This window comes from Podarcis erhardii (assembly GCF_964252035.2).
Source record: "Podarcis erhardii genome assembly, chromosome: 2".
In the NCBI taxonomy this organism is placed as follows: domain Eukaryota; kingdom Metazoa; phylum Chordata; class Lepidosauria; order Squamata; family Lacertidae; genus Podarcis; species Podarcis erhardii.
In genome coordinates this window covers 91,230,740-91,255,926 of record NC_138498.1, presented here as the reverse complement: position 1 = coordinate 91,255,926, position 25,187 = coordinate 91,230,740, and the positions used below count along the sequence as shown (strand labels likewise).

Sequence of the window (25,187 nt, the reverse complement as noted above, 5' to 3'; positions counted from 1 at the left end):
CCACTCCCACTTTATAAAACAATCTGAAGAAAAGTATGTAAAGTGATTCATCAATCTCTGTTGAAATGAAGTCCAGGCTACAAGTTAAGAGCTCCCATTGATACCTGCCCCCGATTCTAAAAATACATTCTTTCACTGTCTGTTGGATGTGATTGTGGGTAAAAAAATTCATCTTTGTACTTTACTCTTTTTCATTCTGCCTAAAACACAGGATGCATACACACTGTACATTAAAAGACACACACACACACACACACACGAATCCTGGGAACTGTACTTTACCCCCAAAGGGCTACAATTCCCAGCACCCTTAACAAACTATACTTTCCATGATCCTTTGAGAGGGGGAAACAGTGCTTTGAATGTGCATGAAATGCATGGTGTGCATGTAGTCACAGTTTAGTTCAATGTCTAATTCATTGGTGCCAAAGGGAGCCTGACACTCTCCTAGTGCTTCTTTAAAGGAATTTTCATAGGTGAGGAATAAACTCAAAAAGGCACCTTTAACCACCCAGAAAGGCACTTTCAAGCTGTCATTAAAAAAATACAAATAAAGCAATACTATAATTATAATAAATGTGCTTTAACATTAAATGCGATTTAGGCTGCCTCCAGACAGGGATTCAGCATTGAAATCTACTTGCTCAACTATCTCAAACAGGTTGTTGGAAACAGGTTTGTTCTTCAAGTTAGAAAAGGTAAATCCTGAGTAAATGGGGGAAATGGGGGCTGGTATTTTGATGCCAACAATGTCATGTAGATGCTGCTTTAAAAAATGCACAAAGAGCACCCCGTTCTCAGTGGCGGCTGGTCCCCATTGGGAGCCCAACAGTAGGGGGCGCTAGAGGCAACGGCAGGCAGAGTTAATGGATTTTAGCTGTCTCCTCCCTTCTAAGTTCAACTAGTGCAACGCTGAGGCTAACAGGGTTGCCATACGTCCAGAATTTTCCAGGAAAATCCAGATATGTGTTAGCCCATGTAAGCAGTAACGTTTTTGCATAAAAATAGCTCAAAAACTGCAATTCTTTTGCGATTTTGCTATTTAAAGCTCAACAACCTTGCCCAAAAGGCTCAGCAGCCTTTCTGTCCAGATTTTCACTGTTTGAACAATGGCAACCCTAGAGATTAAGGAGGAGGAACATGTACGATAGCAGGTAGGTGACTCCCTAATGGACCAGCTCATCCCATGATAAACACCCATCTGGAACTACCCTTAAGGAATTTAGGTCTGACATTTTGGAACAAACTTCTCTAGTCAGCCCTTACACCACCACACAGCTTCATTTTCTACTTAGGTGTTCCCTCTGTAACCTCCCCACTGTATATGGGCAGCATACCCATGCTTTCCCCATTCTTAAGAACCTCAGACAATCTCAATAATCTCCCATCCACTTTGCTCCTTGACAACTTCCGACTCCTGTTTTGTTGGTTGCTTCCTCTGTACAACACTGCTACCCAGTTTGGGGCATCCCCCCCCCCCCCAGATGCTGTTGTTCTGTGTTTTTTTTAAAGTTGATATTAACTTTTTTTGAAGCAGATGACAATCTTTTAGGCATCAGCAATGGTAACCTCAACTTCTACTCCAGGCTCAATACTGATAGAAATTATCTGCTTGACAATCTCCGAAGGACTGTGCAAGTCAATGAGACTCTTGTGAATGCACATCTGGAAATGATCCCAGGTCTTGGAACCTTCACCACATGGTGTTTTCCTTGTGGTGATTCACTTTTAGGTTCTTTTCCTTAGCACCTCTGATCAGATCTGCACAGACTTTTTCAAGCGACTTCACATTGCGACTTGTCAAGATGATTCTGATTCGATGAATTGCTACGTCCTGTTCTACAGGTGCTTTCCCAGTATCTTTAAATTCCATGGCCGCCGCAGAGCCTTCCTGACCGACTTATTCCTGGCCGAAGCGCATGAGGCCCGGGGAACAGCGGTGAGTCAGGAAACGGATGTCTCGCCGAGACACAGACGCAGGTGCTGTTGTTCTTATTCTTGTTGGAATAGAGTGATTGCCCTCATTTTTTAAATCGGGTCTTGTCTACTTTGTTTGGGGCACTGGTTAGCCAAAGTGGGTAATGCCCTGGGGGTAGTGGGATTACCTAGGGAGTACTAGGAGGCAAGGGAGGAGCAGGGGGCACATTCTCCTCATCCATCTCAGCCTGCCAGTCCACTCTTGAGCTCAGTGACACCTCAGGACACTTAGTGTCAGTGTTGCCATTGTAGAACTCAGCATGGAGGAGGATGGAGGCAAAACTAGAATTAGTTGGCTCTAGCGCCATCTACCGTTGGCCTCCTGTCCCTTAATGAACCAGTTCCAATGAGCACCAGCCACCACTGCTCCCACCTACCCCAGCGATCGACTACTGTCTGACATGGTCGCCTCATAGAGCCTGTCTTCTGGTGTTCAGAAAAGGGCTACCAAAATAGTCAAGGGGGTGGCTCAAACTCTCTGTGAGGAAAGGTTGCAGCATTTGTGACTTTTTAGTTTAGAGAAAAGGGAAATAAGAGGTGGCATGATAGACATTTATAGAATTATGCATGGCATGGAGAAAGTAGATAGATAAAAGTTTTTCTTACCTCTCTCCTAACACTAGAACTCGAGGACTTTCAATGAAGCTGGCTGGCTTTAAAAGAGGATGAGGCAAACTAATAGAAGATAAGGCTATCCGTGCCTACTTATCCTGAGGGCTATGTTCAACTTCCATTATCAGAGGCAGTAGCCTTCTGAGGGCTGTGCTCAGGGTCTGCTTTCACATTCCCCACAGGCATCAGGTTGGCCATTGTGAGAACAGGAAGCTGGACTAGATGGGCCTTTGGTCTAACCCAGCAGGGATCTTTTTATGTTCTTATTTTCCTAACATAAACAGTTCTCAGATGTGTCTTTCTGCTCTTTATAGTGTACTCAAGTCTCTTGATCAATTTGCGTTCTTTTCCAGCCCTGTGCCTCTGGGAGATAAGGTGACAAGAACTAGGCCCAGCAGTTGTTGATGTCAGCCAGTGTTTCTGGAAAGCACCCTGGAAGCTCTGCTGAAGTAAATCTTTTGACCAAGCAAACGAGGTAGTGGAGCATGCTCTTCCCCATTTTGGCACTAGCAGGCTAATTACGAAGTTTGTGGTCAGAGCATAGTGAACATAGACAAAGAATACTGGAAGTCTTCTTGCTTCTTAAATGTGTGTGCTCACTAGAAGGACAGATCGTGAAGCTGAGGCTCCAATACTTTTGCCACGTCATGAGAAGAGAAGACTCCCTGGAAAAGACCCTGATGTTGGGAAAGATGGAGGGCACAAGGAGAATGGGACGACAGAGGACGAGGCGGTTGGACAGTGTTCTCGAAGCTACCAGCATGAGTTTGACCAAACTGCGGGAGGAAGTGGAAGACAGGAGTGCCTGGAGTGCTCTGGTCCATGGGGTCATGAAGAGTCGGACATGACTAAACGACTAAACAACAACAACAACAACAACAAACTGAAGCAGGTGAGATGGTGCTCAGATTCCACAGTAGATAGGTCAAACACAGAGCATTCTTGGAGGAGACTACCCAAGGCAATGTGTGGGAGAATCAATCCAGAAGGCCAAGTTGAAGGAAGAGGCAAGGGAAAGGAGACCGGCAGCACTTGGGTTCCAAGGAATATCAACATGAAACCTGAAAGCACCAAGGAGCAGAGTGGGAATATTGTAGGAGAGGACACCTGCCCACCTACAAAACTTTGGCCCACCAAGGGTTAAGAGATAAGGATCTGGCCTTGTGGCCAGAAAATATTCCCCATCCCTGGTTTACAGTTCAGTTTCTCCACCCATTCCCATGTAGGCATAATGTGGACAAAGTAAGTGATCTGTAAATCTGCATGAATCAGTCCAAGAAAAAGTGTTGCCTGCCTGGTATGTTTCAGTTATACTTGTGGGCGCTCAAGCAACATTTGGTTTCAGTTTGGGATCTTCTTCTCTTCATTAAGGCAGGCTTATTCTGATAAAATATGAGAAACCAAAAAATCTGTGCAAGAGTCAATAAATTAAACACGACCACCACCCAAGAATATATAAAAAAGAGGGGAAATTATAAATCTAAATCGGCTTGCTAATGGCAGTAAATTTAAACTGGCAAAAAGAAATGCAATTTCTCATGCTGAAATTGCACCAGAAAAATCGCAACAGCCTCCAGCACACGCAGAGCATTTCAGTAAATAACAGCATCTGGTGCTCGTTGCAGTAGCACTTTGCAGCAGCGTAGCCTAAACTATTCATCACTATTAATATGCATGACTAATATAGTGCTCACAGGGGAGTGATTTGACACTACAATTCATCTTGGTGTTTATCAGATACGAGTCATGAAAATCTCCCCCCCCCCCATAAATTTTCCCCTACAGAACTGTGATTAACATCTGTTGTATAAAATTGTATAAAATTATCACACTTTGGAGCTATGCATTAAAAAGATTTGGCACTCTGGTTATATATCCTCCACTTGCTTGCCGTTGCAACGAAAGTCACCACCTGGGTGTGCTGCTTTGAGCAGGTTGTGCAGAAATGTTGTAAGGGCTCAGGTGCGGGCAATTTGAGCCTGTCTGTTGGACAGAGTGAGTCTGCGCGGCATCATGGAACCTGACAAAAAGAAAGCAGTTTTGCACGCAGCACATAGTTCATCCATGGAATTTGCTTCTGCAAGAGGTAATGATGGCCACCATGTTGGGTGACCTTAAAAGAGGTTTAGACAAATTCATGGAGGATAAGGCCTCGAAGGGCTACTAACCATGATGGCTAGGTTCTGCTTCCACTTTTGAAGGCAGCATGCTTCTGAGTTACAGTTGAACTTCGGTTTTCAAGCATCTCTGAAACCGAACGTTTCGGTTTTGGAACGCCCAAAACCCACAATTAATTGCTTCCGTTTCTGAACGTGCCTCGGAAGTTGAACAGCTTCCGAGGCGTGTTTATCAATTCTCTCCATTGACATTTCCAACCACCCATAGCACCTCGGTTGTCAAACGTTTTGGAAGTTGAACGGTCTTCCAGAACGGATTATGTTCGACAACTGAGGTTCCACTGTACCAGTTGTTGCAGACTCCAGGAGTGGAGTCTGTTGTGCTCGTTTGCAGGTTTTCCACAAACATCTGGTTGGCCACTGTGAGAACAGGGTGCCAGATTAGATGGGCCCTTGGTCTCATCCTGCAGGTTCTCCCTAGATTCTTATTCCAAATTGTTATCTTCTTCATACAGCTTTCTAGTAGTAATGCCTATCATCTCAGCTGCACCGTCCTTTCAAATCCTGACTACCCAGTTATGCTCACATCCTTAAATGCATGCTAATAATGCCATATACACAGAACAAAACAGCCTGTAATACTCTGATAACATTGTTATCAATTTATCAGATCCCGAGGGGGAAGAACATATTACAATATTTAATACTTGCAAAGGGAAACACTACAGTTGCACAATAAAATAATACAGCAAAAAATAAAAATAGCTAGGGAAAGAGCCCTGCGTCTTGGAAACATTGGATTGAGAGCTTTATCAAGACAGTGTTGCAATATTTCCTCCTGGAGTGAACTGAGATAACAGTGGCAAATACCAGGCTTGGTACCAGTAAATGGTCTGGTATACACGATTGTTGTTCGTTCACGTTGCTTTGATATATGGACTACATGTCTAAAGTTTTCGAGTCATGAGGTTCAGGTAAAATGATGCCCCAACTGTTTTTATTATGTCTTTTGTGTTCTCATTTTGTATTTTTATGTTGTGAGCCACCCTGTGATCTTTGGCAGTAAGCAAATTTAAGAAGGAATAATAATAATAATAATAATAATAATAATAATAATAATAATAATATCATCATTCCAGTTGGTAGATGAAGTTGTTTATGTCCATTACTTCCATTCAGAACTGTGTCCTGCCTGTTACACAATCCAATTCCAACTACAATGTCTTTAGAGAATATCATTGTTTGTGATCTACTGACCTTTAACATTGGCAGTCATCCATTATACCTGTCTACTACTTTAACTACTTATCTTATGTGGGAGAAGTTCTAGCGACCCAAAATCTTGTTAAGAGACTTCTTATTGTTCTAAACTCTCATATAAAAAAGGCTTGGTCTGCTCAGTGACGTCAGTACAATGCCCCAAGGAGCTGTTCGTTTTCTGTAATTTTGCTCAAGAAAAATTCCTCGTGGAACTTGGCATCAGGCATAGGATCTTGGTTTCAACTTCAGCATGTTTACCTCTTATGACTATGGGTGTGTGCGCGCGCTTGCGTGTATACCAGTATACCAGCCTGAGCTTATTTACTCATAGTAGGGTCATAGTACAGCCAATTATTTGCATTACCACAGCTACAATATCATTCTGTCCCTCCTAATGCAACTTCCCACTTCTGCATCCATTTCTCCTTGTCAACCTCTGCTGGAGAAGCAGCTGTGGAGTCCTATGTGGTTTACACAGGTTATTTGTGATCCAGCTCCATTCCTGTCCCTGAAGTCTGGTACAGTGGTACCTCAGGTTACATACACTTCAGGTTACAGACTCCGCTAACCAAGAAATAGTGCTTCAGGTTAAGAACTTTGCTTCAGGATGAGAACAGAAATCGTGCTCCGGCGGCACGGTGGCAGCAGGAGGCCCCATTAGCTAAAGTGGTGCTTCAGGTTAAGAACAGTTTCAGGTTAAGAATGGACCTCCGGAACGAATTAAGTACTTAACCTGAGGTACCACTGTACACTTATTTACAGTGTAGTACCACTGTGACAGGACACAACGATGCTGCAGAACTGACTAGTGACCTTTATTTGTTTAAGACAGGCTTAAGTGGTCCTAGGGCAAGGACAGGACTCTGAAGCATTTCACTGGCGCTGGAATTTATTATCAAATCCCAGTGAGCTACATTTAAATAAACACATTTTTATTTTGGTCTGGCTTCTTTGCTATTAACATCATCCCAAAGAAATTAAGCAGGCAGAACTTTGATTTATGTTATTTATTACAAATATATATATATATATATACACGGCCTCTGACAGAAACTATTCAAAGGCAACTCAAAAGTTAAAATGAAAATTGCAAATAAGACAAAACAGTGAAATTATTAAAATAGCAGCAGTTAAAACATGGTAAGAGAGGTGGTAGAGTGCACACTTTGCATGCAAAAAGTCCTGGGTTCAGTTCCTGGCGTCTCCAGGCAGGGCTACGAAAAACTCCTGTCTGACATCCTGACTGGCAGGGAAGAGACAATATGGAGCTAAAAGCATCAATGGTTGGCCTGAATGGGCTTTCTATGCCATGTTATTTAACTCACAGACAATCTGGATGGCCCTAGGGAGGCTCTTCCACGGTCTGGGGGCCACAGCACAGAAGGTGCTTTCTCTATTCAACTTCCCCGCCCAGGTGGCAAGAGGACATGGAGGAAGGCCTCTGACAAGGGAATGACTTTTCTGGCTGGTTCACAGAGCAGCAGGAAGATAAGGAGGAGATCGATACTCTGGGATATTCTGGTCCCAGGTGGACAAAGGCTTTCCTGCATCACTTAGTTTCACATCATGCTGGGAGTAGCTTCACTTGACTAACGTCTGTATGTCATATGTTCCTTAAATGTATAAGAGCAGGAAAATTGGCAGACATAGCTATAATAGTGTTGTTGTTTTTCTTAGTAATTAACCCATTGTGAATTAATGAGCATCATGGTTCAGTGGAAATTTCAATGTGGGTTTCCTTGGACTAAGTCCAGCATTCTGACTGCTATACCACATGGTTTTGTGCAAGTATTAGGACAGGGGAGGAACCCACCATTAGGAGACTTGCTCATTATTCCCCTATAGCATAGCATTCCAGCAAATCTGATCAGTTTTGTTCTTAGTCATTTTCTACGCAATGATGTAATTTAATTTAAAAACAGAAACAAAATCCAAAGGGTTGCTTAAATGTATTACACCACCTGAGACATGTTCTTAAATAAAAAAAAGTTTCATCCTGCAGACTCACACTAATTCTTCTCTGGGGTGATCCTGATATTTCTTCAGGTAGAATTACATAATGTAACCCGAGGTACCACTGTAGATGCTATTTGCCTTAATACTGGTACAGTGGTGCCCCGCAAGATGAACGCCTCGCAAGACGGAAAACCCGCTAGATGAAAGGGTTTTCCGTTTTGGAGGCGCTTCGCAAAACGAATTTCCCTATGGGCTTGCTTGTCTTGCGAGTTCCTGCGGGGTTTTTTCCCTCCCCCCCCCCTTTTCCTAAGCCCTAAGCCGCTTATCAGCTGATCCGCTGATAAGCCGCTTATCAGCTGATCCGCTAAAAGCCGCTAAACCGCTAATAGCGCTAATCCGCTAAGCTGTCAATGGGCTTGCTTCACAAGACGAAAAAACCGCTATACGAAGAGCCTTACGGAACGGATTAATTTCGTCTTGCGAGGCACCACCGTACTTAAACACAGAGGTTGTTGAGCACCAGGTACTGGGGCATTTGATCACAGCTAAGACTCAGTTTTCAAAATATTTTCTCATTGAATTCTATGTTTACAATAACATCAGAGCATGCTATATGGCGGCTACAGCTATGATCCTTCAGATCAGGCATGGAGAATCTGTGATCCTTGAGGAGCTCCTGGACCACTTCCAAGCAAGCATGGCCAATGGTAACGGATGGTGGGAGTTGTAATCCAGCAATGCCTGGTGGGCCACAGCTTCTCTGACCTTGCTATAGACTTTGCTAAATGTGGCACTTGTACAATCAGATAGTGAAATGGCAGCGAAAGGGGATCTGTTCTAGTATAGGAGACAAATGAAAAATCTGTCCATCAATTCCTCACTTACCTGACCTTCTTAGTTAAGAGAAGGAATGCAAATCACTGCAGAGATTCGTGCAATATGATGCCCAGTGCTGGAATATATTTCATTCTGAACTGCTTATACTTCCACAAGAAGTTTACAGGATGCTTAGCTTGAGACATCCTAATGCACAACCACAAGAAAGCAAATGCATTGAATCCTCTTTCGTACATTAGAACAAATAGTTTCCTTCATCTCCCTAATTGAAAAGCACAGCCAATGCAGTCATGTATTAGAGACAAATGTCCGGTGTATAGCACCCACAATCAACTTTGACCGTGCTGAACTATGGCTGAATCCCTAAATATCATACAGAAAATGTCCTTCAGCAAATAAAATAAAATAAAAATCTGCAAGTTGCCATGAAGAACAAATAACAGGGAGCAGCTGTGTTGCTGAATGCCGCCAAAACTGTCCTCGTGTCACATGATGGAGCAGCAGCACTTTGCTGGATAGTCTTTGGTATATACTTTATTCTCATTGCCAAAGATGTAGAAGGAATAGACTCTCTCTTTCCATTCATAGTCAACCTTTGTGAGTGGCACCAACTCAACTGTTTGTTTCTGGGGAAAAAGAGATATATAATTTACTGAAAAACCTGCTCCAAAGAGCAAACAGGGCCGGCCCTACCATTAAACTCCCTCAGGTGGCAGATGCTGAGCAGCAGTGGTAGCAGTCCCTTGGCTGCTCCTTCTAAGCACCCCTGAACACCAGACATTCTCCTGTGTTGGAAGCCACAGTTTGTATGCCACATGGCCTGTTCTCAGCGACCTAAATTAGCTGTGGAGGATGCCATCCCATTTCTGGTTTTGTAGTAAGATTCAGCTGTCAGTACAATTGGCTTCTACATACACATCGAATAGGGAAGATGTTCCATCTTGCCTTTTGCTTCAGGCAGCAAAATGTCTTTGCCAGACCTGAACTCAACTCTGTTTCTTTAGAAGAACTTTTATGCCCTGCCTTTCTGTCTTCAAAGAAGAGCTCCCACAAGACACCAATGTGTTGACCCACAAATAGTTCCCCTTTGTTAGCTAAAGGAAGAAAATATTTAATATCTCCTGTGCCAGGTAAGAGATTACTCATCTGGTTCACTTTAGCACCCTGTATCTCAAAATAGCCAAGAGTTGAGCATTCCACACAGGCAGCAAAACTCATGGCGAACTATCTGATATTCAGCTCATGGGTTGGATTCAGTTTGGAGAGTCATCATTTGTGCAACACTGTAATACCCATAGTTCTAGTATGCTGTGGAATAGTTATTGAATGACTCCATTGTTCATCCCCCAGCTTGTGGTGATGAGTTGAAACTCATATGACTTCACATGAAATTACATTCACTGACAAGCCTATTGTGCAACTGTTCATGGCCGTGACAATTTTGACCTTATTGATACATACATCACAAGGAAGGAATTTCAGAAAAGCATTATGTGAAAAACTATTTCCTTTTGTTTTGGAACATCTGCCTATTGGTTCTCACAAGTCCCTTCCTTTCCTCCCCCCCCCCTTTTTTTAAAAAAAGATTTTTTTTATTGATACAACAAGAAAAAAGAAAAAAAACACAAATTCCAAATTACACACAGGAATAACTATAGACACATAATTTTCTTAGCAAACAATAGAACATATTTTGGTCTTAACACTAAAGACCCAACCTCCCGTCTATTCCATATTTCGATTTCATAATACTTATTGCCAATACACACTTTTATCATAATTAAACTTATTCTTAATATATCTAATTTCGTATATCTACCTTACAACTATTACTGAAGTTCCTCGAATGCTGCAACCTTTCCCCCTTTTTGTTTTACAAAGGGAGAGGATAAAAAACCAAAAACCATTCCCTATTTGCAGTCACCATACAGTTCACCAGCATACAACTTCCCTTTTAACTTTCCTAAAAAGTATTGGGCCCTGGTACAGCCAGCAAAAATATTGTTGAGAGTCTGCCTCTCTAAGTTAAAGTTACATCTCTCCCTCAGAAGTTCAGTGAGGGTGACTGACCTGGGAGAGGGCATTCTGTGTGGCATCTCCTAGGTTGTGGAATTCCCTCCTCACAGAGGTGTATCTGGCACCTTCATTGCATAGCTTCTGATGCATGCTGAAGATTCACCTCTTCACCCTGGCCTTTGACACATGACACATGACACATGTGTTTTCAAGACCCACTCTATTCCTGCGACTGTAATTCGTTTTAACTATTTCTTATTCTGATTTTTAAATTGTTATATCCACTCCCTGGGACCTGCTGGTGAAGGCTGGGTAAGACATTTAATAAATAATAATGACATAGTAGAAGAAAAAGAAGAAGAAGAAGTTATGCCAAGTTACGGACAAGAAACAAACCCTAATCCTTTATTACAGGTATCCATTGATTCCATTTTCCACCTACCTGCCTCAGGACTCTGTGCAATCCTTCTGAGGTAAACTGCATATTGTGTTGCGCAATGAATGCTCGGGAATAGTCCTCAACTAATGGCTCTGGGAAATCAACTATGGGAAATACCTAGAGAACAAATAAAATACACTGCTATATTCACATTTGTAAAATATTGTTAAAATCCCAAGAAAAACCCAAAAGTGGTGGCGTTGTTGTTTTGGGACAGAGATGAGGAACCTCAGGTCCAGGGGTCAAAAGTCAGCCCTCAGGGCCTCTCTGTCTGACCCATGGGGCTCTTCCCAGTGCCACACCCCAGTGCTTTGCACCTTCCTTGAATTTTTATGATTGGCCCAAGGATGTCCTTGGGCTCTTTAATGCTCCTTGCTTGTCTGCATGGAATACAGTATAGAAGCAGGGTGGATTTAGGGCTGTGCTAGCAGTACACACACACTGGGTGCTGAGTTGAGGGGGCACCTTCTGAAAACCCAAGTCGCTTGGCTTTGGGATGGTGGTGTTGGGCTCTGATAGAGTCCTGGAATCTTCCTGTCTCCTTCCCAAAGCATAGTTAGTGCTTTCCCAGCTTTGGAAAGGAAGTCGGAGGGCTCTAGGACCCTGCCAACCCCTCATGCTTCCTTCTCAAAGCCCAGTGACTTGCTTCCCTGCCTTTGGGAAGGCAGTGCGAGGATGGAGGGGGACAAATTTTGGTGTTGCACAGGGCACCATCGTACCCAAATCTGCCACTGACAGAAGACAGGGTTTTGCTGCACCAAATACTTCTGTATAAGTGGGAAATTTAACAGGTGCTGCTTCTCCAGCCACTGTGAGCCAAGGAAAACGCACATTGAAAATTCCCTTTCAATATAGCACTCAAATTCACAGTCAGTTGTTCTTTCTGGCAGTATTCTGTGATTGCCATCATCAATCTTTTTAGGCCCACTTTTGTTTGGAATAGGAGTACCACATCATCTGCCTATAGTAGAACTGAGATGGCCATGAACACTTCATTTGTTCTTTTAGAATGGCAATCACACCCACATGAGAGGTGCCAGAATCCACCCGAGAGGTGCTAGAACTGAGTTCTGGCAAGTTCTGGCTGGGGGAAAACCCCCCTGAGTATAGGGCATATAAACACCAAAACCAGCCCAAATACTCTTCTTTTTCATGGGATAACAAAACAAAACAAAAATCGACATAGGAAATTCCCATCAATATTTCCAATTAAAAAAAACAAATCTTTCTCACCTTATAGTTTTGATAAACAGACATTTAACTGCTTACCTGGAGCTTATATTCAAGCTCCTATTTAAAGTGTTTCCATAAACTGAATGACCTAACTTTCAAAAAATGTTTAGTATATGCATTATGTTTAGTATGGTGAAAAGGTAAAGGACGGTTAAGTCCAGTCAACGGTGACTATGGAGTTGCGGCACTCATCTCGCTTTCAGGCTGAGGGAGCCGGCGTTTGTCCACAGACAGTTTTCCGGGTCATGTGGCCAGCATGACTAAACCGCTACTGGCGCACAGAGGACGAGTGCCTGAGCCCACAGAAACACCGTTTACCTTCCCGCCACAGTGGTACCTATTTATCTACTTGCACTGGCATGCTTTCGAACGTCTCAGGGATTCCAACTGCCAAGCTTCCGATCAACAAGAAGCCCAAGAAGCTCTGTAGTTTAGACCACAGCGCCACCCACATCCCTATGTTTAGTATATGCACTATAGCACATCCATTATGTGGCTATAGAACTGCACTGCAACATTTAGAGAAGTGAAGGTTTTGAAGGAGGGCTGTGTTTTGGTTCACGGATTATTTCAGAAAGTGTGAATTAGGTAAGTTTAAATGTGAACTGAATTGAATTTGTCCCACATCCCGAGTATATCCACACCCCACAAAAGAAAAACAGCACCCTTGCCCCCAGGCTATTTGGTTGAATGTGGCTTACCAAGGAACCTTCATCACTAACAATTTCCTTCCCAGTCACTTCTTGCAAATGGTGAACTGGGAAGCCAGAATTCTTGTCTGCTACATGTTCTAAAACATTGTTCTTCCTGTTGAGAAAACAGAAACGAAGAAGACACATTTGCTTTCTTTTTCAGGCACACATTCAAGGACAAAGTAGGCTGGGCAAAGCGTAACAGTGCTGACCTCACAACATCCAGCTCCTAGACAGCACTGAAAAAATAAATTAATACGGCAAACCTGCATGTCTTCCCACTGATTGATTTCAGTGAAACTTAGTTCTAGGTAATTGTGTATAACTGCAATCTGAATGAAGGCTTTGCTTGTATCCTGATACCACAGTTTCCCACATTGCTTTTGGATGACTCGGAAAATGTGTTTTGCTTAGCAAGGAATTTTGGCTCCAGTGATTTATGATGAGGTGAGATGAAAGTGGGGGGGGGGGAGAGAGAGACTGGTCTGTGTGTGACTTGGTTGCTCAGTCATTTGGAGGTTTTTTGTTGGCTCTACTAGCATTGCTATGGGAAAAATTCATGGACCACTAGAATAGCCTCATATTTAACTATTTGTCTGGTCTCTAGACAAGAAATTAGATGCAAGTAAGCAGGGCCAATCAGAAGATGGTAGCATGAGCCATTTCCCCTGCCCTGAGCCTTAAACACAAAGAGAGCCTCAGATTTATACACTAGTTAATCTTTTGGTAGGGCTGCCATATGTCCAGAAATTCCCCGGACATCCGAGGGGGCGGGGGAAGCTCAACAATTCTGGCAACCCTATTTTTTGGCATTTGATGCACAGTTTGTTTTTATGAGCCTCAGAACATAATGTGGCACACTCAGCTCAGAGCTGCAAATATGAATTGTGATTTGGAAAAAGACACAAAATTGTTAACTGATGTAGATTTTGTCATTTTTAGAGTTTAATAAAATCAATTATAAAATTATTATTTCTGTTTTTACATATATATACCTTATTACATATATATATGTAGTATATATAAGAGAGAGAGAGAGGTTCTCACAACACAAGATTAGACCATTGATAAACATGTCCTCTTAGCTCAGCTGATTATTTGGGGGGGGCACAATAAAAACTAGTGGTTTTATTATGGTTTGGGGTCCAGAATTCTCTGGAATTCTGACAGGGCCTGCAGGTGAGTGAGCTGAAGTAGGGATGGATCATCCTGACTCTCCAGCCCACTTGGTTTTAACCCTGGCTTAGGATAAAGTGAAGCATCTTGCTCCATGGCCAACAAGGAAATATTGTGGGTCTGGCAGAAGACGGATGGAGTTCCCTGTTCCTCATCTACCAGTCTACTTTCCTTCCCTGCTGCCTGTAGAGGAAGATCAGCGGGGAAACCAAGTAGGCTGGTGGGCAAGCGATGGAGAGACCCGTCCCTTCTATGCAAGCCCACTTGGCGATTTTAAAAAGCCTAGTAAGAGGCTAATAAAAAAATAACAACAAAACAGCCTAGTAACTTTCTTGGATTTCAAGTCCAGCAGTCTGCATGGTGAAAAAGGGAAAGAAGTGTCAATTGATGTTCTCTGTTGATGTACACTGGGCATTCGTAGCATAACGCTTAATATAGCAAAAGCTGCAGAAAGTAGGGGTGGGCCATGGCTCTGTGGTAGTGCAGCTGCCTTGCATGCAGAAGGCATCAGGGTCAATCCCTGGCATTAAAACCATTTGAACAAATTAAAGATAAAGTGAATTGGTTGCAATATTATCAAATTAATGAATTATATAAGATGGATAAGAGAAATGGTTTTGCAACAGAAAAAACCAAACTGGAAACGGAGTTGTTAGATACTAATGATAAGAATATGTCTAAAATGTACAGTTTGTTGTTGGAGTGGCATACAAAGAATGAACAAGTTAAATCGGTTATGATTGAATGGGCAAGGGATGTGGGACATAATATAATAATGGAGGACTGGGAGAAGCTATGGAGGAAAGGGGTTAAGTTCACTGCATGTACGACGTTAAAGCAAAACATTATGAAGATGATGTATAGATGGTACTTGACCCCTGTAAAACTAGCAAAGATTTATCACAATAGTGATAACCTTTGTTGGAAATGTAAAGAAAAAGAAGGTACTTTTTTCCATATGTGGTGGACTTGTCCCAAGGTGAAAGACTTCTGGGAGAAGATTTATAACGAACTGAAAAAAATGTTGAAATATACATTTATTAAGAAACCAGAGGCCTTTCTCCTTGGAATAACAGGTTTAGAATTGCCCAAAAAAGATGTTAAATTATTTTTGTATGCCACAACGGCTGCTCGAATATTACTTGCTAAAAATTGGAAAACACAAGAACTACCAACAGTGGAAGATTGGCAGATGAAGAGGATGGACTTTTCGGAGCTGGCTGACCTGACTGGAAGAGTCCGCGACCAGAAAGAAGAGGAGTTGCAAGAGGATTGGAAGAAAGTCAAGGACTATTTGAACAAATATTGCAATATAAAAAATTAGAAACTACTTGAAAGTAACAAATAGGCCTAGGATAAATTAAGTTATAATTAACTTAAGATGGCGGCGCAAGCACTTGCAGCGGCTCGGCACTCCGAAGACCGGTTTTCAGTGAGTTGTGTTTTATTTTTATCTGTGAACTTACTGCTGCTATGGACTGTGAACACTCAGGGACAAGTAATTTATAGTCGTCAAGAGCTCTTAAGTATCGGCAGAGAAGGCTGCAGCCAGGAGGTCTCAACCTACAACATTCCAGCTGAGCTTATCAGAGAGCCTCCATATCTTGCATATCCTTGGGATACTCCCCTTGCTCTCCTGGCCAGAAAGAAAAGAAAACGGAGAGGGCGTAAGCAGAAGAGGGGCTGTAGGGCCGGACTACGAGTGAGGCTAAGTAAAAATCCTCACAAGCCTGCATTGCCAAGTCTCCTTGTATCAAATGTTAGATCTTTACCCAACAAGGTAGAGGAGTTGGAACTTATTACCTCTCGGCAGAAAAGTATCCGGGACTGTTGTGTTATGGTCCTTTTAGAGACGTGGCTGGATTCCTCCTTTCCACAGGGACTTTTGCAGCTAGAAGGACGCTCAGTAATTAGAGCGGATAGAACCGCCGAATCCGGGAAGAGCAGAGGAGGAGGAATTTGCGTTTATATAAATAACAACTGGAGCTCGGACATTAAACAAATGGACACACATTGTTCTCCTGACTTGGAGTACCTAGTGGTGAAGTGCCGCCCTTTTTATTTGCCACGTGAGTTTAATGTTGTCATAATAACAGCAGTGTATATACCTCCCGATGCAAATACTACTACAGCTATGGGTCACCTGCTAACTGCTATTAGCAAACAGCAGCGGGCCCACCCGGATGGAGCATTTGTGGTTGCTGGTGATTTCAATCGAGCCGATTTAAGGACTGTGCTTCCTAAGTTCCACCAGTATGTTGATTGTCCCACTAGGGGGGGGAATACCCTAGACCGAGTATATAGCAACATCATGCATGGATACAAGACCAAGCCCTTGCCCAATTTGGGACAGTCAGACCACATATCCTTACTTATGATACCATCATATAGACCTCTCGTACGCAGAATTAGACCATCAACTAGAGAGATACGAGTGTGGCCAGCAGGTGCACCCGAGCAACTTCAAGATTGCTTTCGGAACACTGAATGGTCACTTTTTGTGGAGAATAATGTGGACACATACGCTTCAATAGTACTGTTCTATGTCAAAAGCTGCATTGATGTCGTTACTACCACCAAACAAATACGGGTGTTTCCTAACAACAAGCCCTGGCTAAACAGGGATGTGTATCTTCTGTTAAAGGCAAGGAATGCTGCTTTTCACTCTGGCGATGCGCAACAGTATAGAGAAGCTAGAGCCAAACTGAAAAAGGGCATTAGGGATGCCAAAGCTATGTACTGCCGGAGGATCGAAAAGCATTTTGAGAGCTCCGACCCTCGTCGTGTATGGCAAGGCCTGCGACAAATTACAGGGCAAAATATTAAAAACGAACTGGCTAACAGCAGTGCGCACCTGGCTGATCAGCTGAATCAATTCTTCAGTCGTTTTGAGGTGGGAACTGGAACCACCGTCACTACAGCATTGGCTACCAGCACATCATCAGAAACTATTACTGATAAACAACCACTTTTATTACAGACCTCCGACGTACAACGTGCTTTTCGGAGCATTAATACTAGGAAGGCAGCTGGACCGGATGGAATTATGGGACGAGTTATTAGGGACTGTGCTGCAGAATTAGCTGGTGTATTTACGGACATTTTTAATCTATCCCTGTTGCAGGGTTCTGTCCCTACCTGCCTGAAGACATCGATTATAGTGCCAGTCCCTAAACAGTCAGTGGTGGTATCTCTCAATGACTACAGACCAATAGCCCTAACATCTGTCGTTATGAAATGCTTTGAGAGATTGGTGCTAGATTATATTAAGGCTGGTCTTCCATCCACTCTAGACCCGTTCCAGTTTGCATACAGAAGAAATAGATCTACTGATGATGCTATTTCCATCGCTGTTCATACTGTACTGAGTCATCTAGAACGACAGGGAACCTACGCAAGGCTGTTGTTTGTGGACTACAGTTCTGCCTTTAATACAATTCTACCAGACAGGTTATTCCTTAAAATGACCAATTTGGGTATACATCAGAAGATCTGTTTGTGGGTAAGGAATTTCCTGACCGATAGGCCGCAGACAGTGAGAATGGGACCTTACTATTCTTCTACTCTAGTATTAAGCACAGGAGCCCCTCAGGGGTGTGTGTTAAGCCCCTTTCTCTATTCCCTGTACACATTTGACTGCACCCCACTGTATAAGTCCAACACAATCATCAAATTTGCGGATGATACAACAGTGGTGGGGCTCATTAGTGAGAATGATGAGGCTGCTTATAGGAAAGAAGTACAGGGGTTAATTCAATGGTGTAAAGAAAATAATCTTATGCTTAACACCAAAAAAACCAAAGAACTCATAATTGATTTTAGGAGAAAGAAAAGTGTATTTTTACCATTGCACATAAATGGCGAGGAGGTGGAGAGGGTTGGTAGTTTTAAATACCTGGGCACTTACATCTCTGAGGACCTCTCATGGACTGCAAATATTAATATGGTTGTGAGGAAGGTGCAGGGGAGGTTGTATTTCCTGAGAATGCTCAGAGGATTGAATCTATCTCAGCACCTACTTCTGTCCTATTATCATAGTACCATTGAGAGTGTCTTAACCTATAGTATATTATCGTGGTATGGGAGCAGCTCTGGAATGGATAAAAAAGCTTTACAGAGAATAATTAAAATTGCCCAGAATGTTATTGGGCTCCAACTACCAACCCTGGATGAGATCTTCACGTCTCGCAGCTTGAAGAAGTCACACAATATCCTGAGAGATCCCACCCATCCTGCTCACAACCTCTTTGAACTGTTGCCTTCGGGCAGAAGATACAGGACAATGAAAACACGAACCACACGCCTTCTGAATAGTTTCTATCCAAGAGCTCTGATTGCACTAAATAATGATCTCAGGGCCAGTTGTAAGAAATAGCAAGCAGTGAGTAGTAAGGAATGAGATAGGTTTTAGGTTATGCTATGCTTTTAATAGGTTGTGTTATATTCTGGATTATGTATGTTTTAATAGATTATGTCTGAATAGGATGAGAGTGTTGGAGATACGTGCAAATGTGTATGTGAATCCGGTCTGGGGTGTTTGATTTTCGTTGTTGTGTATACTGTGTATATACGGACAATGACAATAAATTTATCTAATCTAAAATAAATGGGATTCAGAATGTTAAGAAAAGTGAATAAGATGACCATAATTGGAAATTGTTTTAGTTTAATAATGATATTGGAAAGCTGTTACTTTTAAATTACAAGGAAATTCAGAAGGGAGGGATTTGAGGAAGTCAACCAAGATGTTTAAAAAGTTGGATTTGTGAAGAATTAAGTTTGTTATTATTGTCTATTTGTTTATTGTCCCCCCCTTTTTCTTTTCTGTATTTTTTTTTCTCTTTTCTCTTTTGTGTGTATCATATTGCTTTGTGGTTTGTTATTACGGTGGAAAATTTAATAAAAATTTATTCCAAAAAAAAATATTAAAAAAACAACAACAGTCTAGTAACTCTTGGATTTCAAGTCCAGCAGTCTGCATGGTGAAAAAGGGAAAGAAGTGTCAATTGATGTTCTCTGTTGATGTACACTGGGCATTCCTAGCATAACGCTTAATATAGCAAAAGCTGCAGAAAGTAGGGATGGGCCATGGCTCTGTGGTAGTGCAGCTGCCTTGCATGCAGAAGGCATCAGGGTCAATCCCTGGCATCTCCAGGAGAGACCTGTGTTTGAAAGCCTAGAGAGCCACTGACAGACAAAGCAGACGATACTGAACTAGATAGAGTAATAGCCAGATTCCATATAAAGCCGCTGTAAAGATTCCTAGTACTCGGTGATGATCTCTGCTAATACCATGCCAAGGGATCACTCGAAAATGTTCAAGGGTAGTAGCAAGAGCACACCTTCATGGAACTCTGCTTCCTTCGGCTTTTCAACTTACCAAGTTATCGTAAGTTCGGTATGAAATAGCAAGACACCGCTCCCATTGCAACGGTAACACTTCAGCCAGCCATTGCCACGGCAATTGAAGCAACTGTGGAAGAGGAAGGTGGGAAAACAGACACACACAAAAATGGGAAATAGGAAATGTGCACATACTTAACATTTAGAAGCAATATAATTCTTTACTCTGAATATGGCTAGATTTTTCTAAGTTGAATAGTTTTTAACAATTTCATCGTTACTATGGACCAACGCTAAGATTTTCAGTATGGTTTTCTGGTTTCAGTGCCGCTGCTGTAAAATGGGCACGTTGATACAGATGATCACAGGGGAGGTGAATGAGGCAGAGAGTGCTGAGAACACTGCATGTCACCCCGCCAAATCACAATTGATCACAAATTCCCCTTGCTGAAATAACGGGGGGGGGGGGGGATGAGCCAACTCAATAATCTCCTGCCATGCAACTTACTACAAGTGATGTAAAGGTAAAGGGACCCCTGACCATTAGGTCCAGTTGTGACCAACTCTGGGGTTGCGGCGCTCATCTCGCTTTATTGGCTGAGGGAGCTGGCATACAGCTTCCGGGTCATGTGGCCAGCATGACTAAGCTGCTTCTGGCGAACCAGAGCAGCGCACGAAAACACCGTTTACCTTTCCGCCGGAGTGGTACCTATTTATCTACTTGCACTTTGACGTGCTTTTGAACTGCTAGGTTGGCAGGAGCAGGGACCGAGCAACGGGAGCTCACCCCATCACGGGGATTTGCACTGCCAACCTTCTGATCGGCAAGTCCTAAGTTTAACCCACAGCGCCACCCACGTCCCTGATACAAGTGGTGTAACTTACCACTTATTCACTTACCGATTCTTTCCTGAACCTGCGCACCACGAGCAGATATTGCTGTCCTCCTGTGAACCAGTCCCACCACAAGCCGAACACTTTTTCTACATTAAAGGACAAAACAAAATAATCAGGCATGCATGTGTATATATCTTTGAAACTCACTCTTTCCATTTGGAGAGTTGAGTGCACATTTGCCACGTTAAGTAGGTTGTGATTTTACCTACGAACAGAATGCAACAAGTGTGCCTGCAACCAAATGTTGCAGTGTATCCTCCAGTGAGTGCTCCTGTTCAGGGTTCCACTCTCTTCAAGCTGGGCATGTTGCATAAGAAGAGCCTACTGTATCAGACCAGTGGTCCATCTAGTTCAATATCCTCTTCTGAGAGTGGAAAACCAGATGCCTTTGGGAAACCCAAAGCAGGACCAGAGCATGAGAAAACTCTCATTTCCTGTGGTTTCCAGCAAACACATTATTCATATAATTTAAATAAAAAACCGTTCTTTTACGTTTTGAATCGAAAGTAAATATCAATTGCAAAAAAAACCCCAGAATTTTCAGAAAAGAAATTTGGCAATGTTTCCATCATACAATACCTTGCCGGTTCCTTTACAAGGCTGACACATAGTTTCACCACGTCTTTTGCAGTTTGGACAGTCCTGAAATCAAAGCAAGGAATGAAGTATAACTGAAAATGATTTGGGAAACTTATTCATTCATTCATTTAAGCTGCCCTTCATCATATGATCTCAGCGCGGTTCACAGAATAAAACACAGGATAAAAACAAGCACATAAGTAAAAAACGGCAAAACGAAACATCTGCAATGCAGAAGTTTGGGAAAAGCAGACAGGGAGGAGTAGTCTCCCTCTATAACCATATATATATATTCTACTATCTATGAAAAAGTCTATGCTTGAATCAATCCAAAATCTTTTCTCTTTTTATGATAGAAATCCCTAAACTACAGTCAACTTATTCAATGTTATGATCTCATTTTAGCAAGACATCATATAGGTGGCTTTATTTAAAGGTGTAATAAAAGGGGGAGAACCCCCAAAGCAGGTTGCAGTAGTCTGTTCTCACTTAAATCTGGCACTTCTGTTTCTTGATATCAACCTTTGGTTTCCACTTTCCACATTAAAAGAAATGACATGGACCAGCAATGCTATAATAAAAGCAATTGTTAGGAGCAATGAGAGTGGCAGGACATGGTTCAGATTGAATCAAGTGCTCAAAGATTTCCAGTTTCCTCAGCATGGAGAAACCTATTGAAGTGAGGCATAAGGTGTCATTCACATAATGTTATTAAGCACTCACTTACTTTCCATTGAAATTAAATGGTAGATTTGCACTTCAGCACCAACTTAAGATACATTGATTTCAGTTGGACTTACAGCCCACTTAGAGGATGTACCTAGAATATTGGATTTTAGCATGGAAAGACCACCTAAATAGTTTTGTGTTTTGTTTTTGCACCCGCTTTAAAAGAAACCACACACCCTGTGTAAAAAAATATCCATGCTTTGTTCTTCTGGGTGGATACAAATCAGTTTTTCATGGCACCTTGCCCATTTGAAATGAAATACACACACCAGACTATATAAACCAAAGGGGGGGAAATACTCCCTGCCAAATCCCCATACGTTAAAAAAAAAAGAAAAAACTTTCTCCACTAATATATTATCTCGCAGTAAAAACAATGCTCTCTGCCAAGATCATAAACTGCGGGAAGAAGCAATTAATACCAGGCTGGGGGACGCTGTTTGTTTCAGAGTATTTAAAGTAACTGGTTTCAGAAGGGGTGCAACTTGTGCTAAGTTAAGCCAAAAGCACTTTGAATTTCTCAATTCTATTTTATTTTACTTTTTATGATGTATTTTCTACGGTGCTGCTGTAATTTCAATAAGTTCTGACCCAGTAGTGGGCCCTGACCCATCAGTTCAAGGTGAATAGAGCAGGAAACCTGAGTTCAGTTCAACCACTGATTGCATACATGGCTTTAGTCTTGAAGAACCAGTAAGGCAGAAAGCAGAGCCGGCCTGCCCTTGAGGCAGGGTCAGGCAGCCACCTCAGGCGTCACCCCACAAGGGGGACTGCTCCACTGCTCAGCTTCACCGCTGGTTTCCCCAGCCTCTAGGGGCAGAGAGTGACCAGTGGGAATGCTCTGTGGAACACCTCCCCTCCTGTCTCCTGAAGGGAGGAGTTGATGGGAAGCACCACTGCTTGGGTGGGAATCAGGATCTGAAAAGGATGCCCCCTGCCCAGCAGGGGAGACTCTACACGCACTCAGGGAGAAGGCCTTACAGAATTTGCACCCTCACATCACAGAGGCGGCAGCAGGACATTTCACCTACAGCGCAGAAAAGCCTCAGGTCTCCCTTGGTGGAAAATGTCAACAAGGCCGTAATACCATGCATTCTTCTCCATCTTGTTCTATTTGCTGCCTGCCTTTTAGGGTGACTCACAGAAAAAAGCCCAATTGAACACGGTGGGTCTTACTTCGGAGGAAACATGCACAGGGTTGCATTGTATTTTTTTTTAAAAAAAATAATTTTTATTAATTTTACAACATAAACAAAAAACAAACAAACATAACGCGACTTCCCCAAACCTCCCCTTCACTGCATCCTTATTTTAAAATTTTTTTAGCAATCCTTCATCCCTTTTTATATTTAATTCTCTTTAGAGCTTTTTTCTAAATTTCAATTTTTACAGCTGTAATTCTTTATATCTAATCCCTTGACATCTTAACATTCCGAAATTTTGCAGCAATTTTTAAGATAGATTTTGAATTTTTTCCAGTCTTCTTCCACTGTCTCTCTCTTCTGGTCACGGATTCTGCCGGTCATCTCTGCCAGTCCCATAAATTCAGTCACCTTGGTCTGCCATTCTTCCAGAGTAGGTACTTCTTTAGTCTTCCAATACTTCGCCAAAAGAATTCTTGCTGCTGTTGTTGCGTACATAAAGAATGTTCTATCTTTCCTTGGAACCGTTTGGCCCACCATGCCCAAGAGAAAAGCCTCTTTTTTCTTTGTAAATGTCCACTTAAGGATTTTCTTAATTTCATTATAGATCATTTCCCAGTAGGCCTTAATCTTCGGGCAGGTCCACCAAAGATGATAAAAAGTTCCTTCGCATTCATTACACTTCCAACAATTGTTATTGGGCAAGTGATATATCTTTGCAAGCTTGACTGGGGTCATGTACCACCTATAGATCATTTTCATTATATTCTCTTTCAAGGCACTACATGCCGTAAATTTAATACCTGTGGTCCATAACTGCTCCCAGTCAGCAAACATAATATCATGACCAACATCTTGTGCCCACTTAATCATAGCTGATTTAACCGTTTCATCCTGTGTGTTCCATTTTAGCAGCAAATTATACATTCTAGACAGATTCTTAGTATTGGGTTCTAGCAATTCTGTTTCTAACTTTGACCTCTCCTTCTGAAATCCTAGTTTCCTGTCTTGCTTAAAGGTTTCGTTAATCTGGTAATAATGTAACCAGTCTCGGACTTTAGGTTTCAATTTCTCAAAACTCTGTAGTTTCAGGTTTTCACCATCATATTCTATAATTTCACAATATTTTGGCCAATCTGAGTCCATGTTAAGTCCACAGGGTTGCATTGTAAACCCCACTGAACTCCTGTGTAGAGCAGCCAATGGCTAGTTGATTTCTTACCTCTACTGAGTACGAATGGGGCACTGGAATATGCATTTCACAGTCCGTAAACAAAGGAGGTTCATCCACTGTTATATCCCATGGGAGAGGTGGTATTCCAACAGCAAAGGAGTCTACAAATCCACCTGGAAGAACAGAAGCCACCATAAAATTAGTAAGAATGATGTACCCCACCTTCAATGGCAAAATGACAGGTTGACAAATGACCTGCCATTACTAATGTTTGTCTCAAAGTGGGTAAATATTCTGGGATTTTTCAACCAGAAGAGCAGCTTTTCCTGAATCATCGGTGCTGGTTAAATGTTTTTCAGCAGAACAATACAACAGGACAAGTAAATATTATGGTTTTCTCCCTTGAGAGGCCCTAGAGCAGGAGAAACCAATATGGTGCCCTCCAGTTGTTGATGAACTACAACGCAAATCATCCTGGACCACTGTCAAAGCTTGCTGGGGCCGATGGATGTCATAGCTGAACAACACCTTTAAACCCATTTTTCATGTATACTAGCGTCTCCCAACCTTGTACCTTCCAGATCTTGTTGGACTCCAGTTCCTATCAACCCCAGCTAGCACAGCCAATGGTAAGAGATGATGGGAGTTGGAATCCAAAACATCTGGAGGGCAACAAAAAGGGGAAGGCTGATCTATACAGATACCAGAATGGTATATCTTCTCTTTCATGTGCGACTCACCATCATAAAGCTCACTGGCCACGTGGGTGTCTCTCATTTCAGTGAAAGTTTCCAGACGATACTGAGGACAGGAGGAGGAAAAAAAACATATCAAAATTATAACATAAGGTATGTGGAAGTGGACTTGAAATAGTTCTTTTTGAGAAACAAAACCTGCAAATGAGAAGTGTCGCATGGAGAGCTGGCTTCCCAATTGATCTTAGCCAGAGCTCAACAGGGTGCAGCTCTGTTCTTCATATATTTAAAGATTCAACCGTGAAGAGATTAG

General features: G+C 42.3%; 1 protein-coding gene and 1 pseudogene across 5 annotated transcripts in view; both read right to left on the bottom strand.

Annotated features, from left to right (window-relative positions):
• Positions 1-1,533: 1,533 nt before the first annotated feature.
• On the bottom strand, positions 1,534-1,973 carry LOC309335247 (small ribosomal subunit protein uS10 pseudogene; annotated as a pseudogene). Its single transcript has one exon. The product of its transcript is annotated as a small ribosomal subunit protein uS10 pseudogene (transcript).
• Positions 1,974-8,860: 6,887 nt separating this feature from the next.
• Positions 8,861-25,187, bottom strand: part of LOC309337041 (protein SSUH2 homolog) — a 29,335-nt gene continuing 13,008 nt past the window's right edge. For all 4 annotated transcript variants that reach the window (XM_081853689.1, XM_081853691.1, XM_081853690.1 and 1 more), the window contains 8 exons: positions 24,920-24,980; positions 24,228-24,352; positions 21,135-21,197; positions 20,559-20,641; positions 19,696-19,788; positions 13,149-13,254; positions 11,218-11,331; positions 8,861-9,385 (listed from right to left, as the gene is read on the bottom strand). In XM_081853689.1, the coding sequence (XP_081709815.1) occupies positions 9,245-9,385; positions 11,218-11,331; positions 13,149-13,254; positions 19,696-19,788; positions 20,559-20,641; positions 21,135-21,197; positions 24,228-24,352; positions 24,920-24,980 (786 nt within the window). In that variant the 3' untranslated portion in view covers positions 8,861-9,244. The remainder of the gene's footprint in view (positions 9,386-11,217; positions 11,332-13,148; positions 13,255-19,695; positions 19,789-20,558; positions 20,642-21,134; positions 21,198-24,227; positions 24,353-24,919; positions 24,981-25,187) is intronic.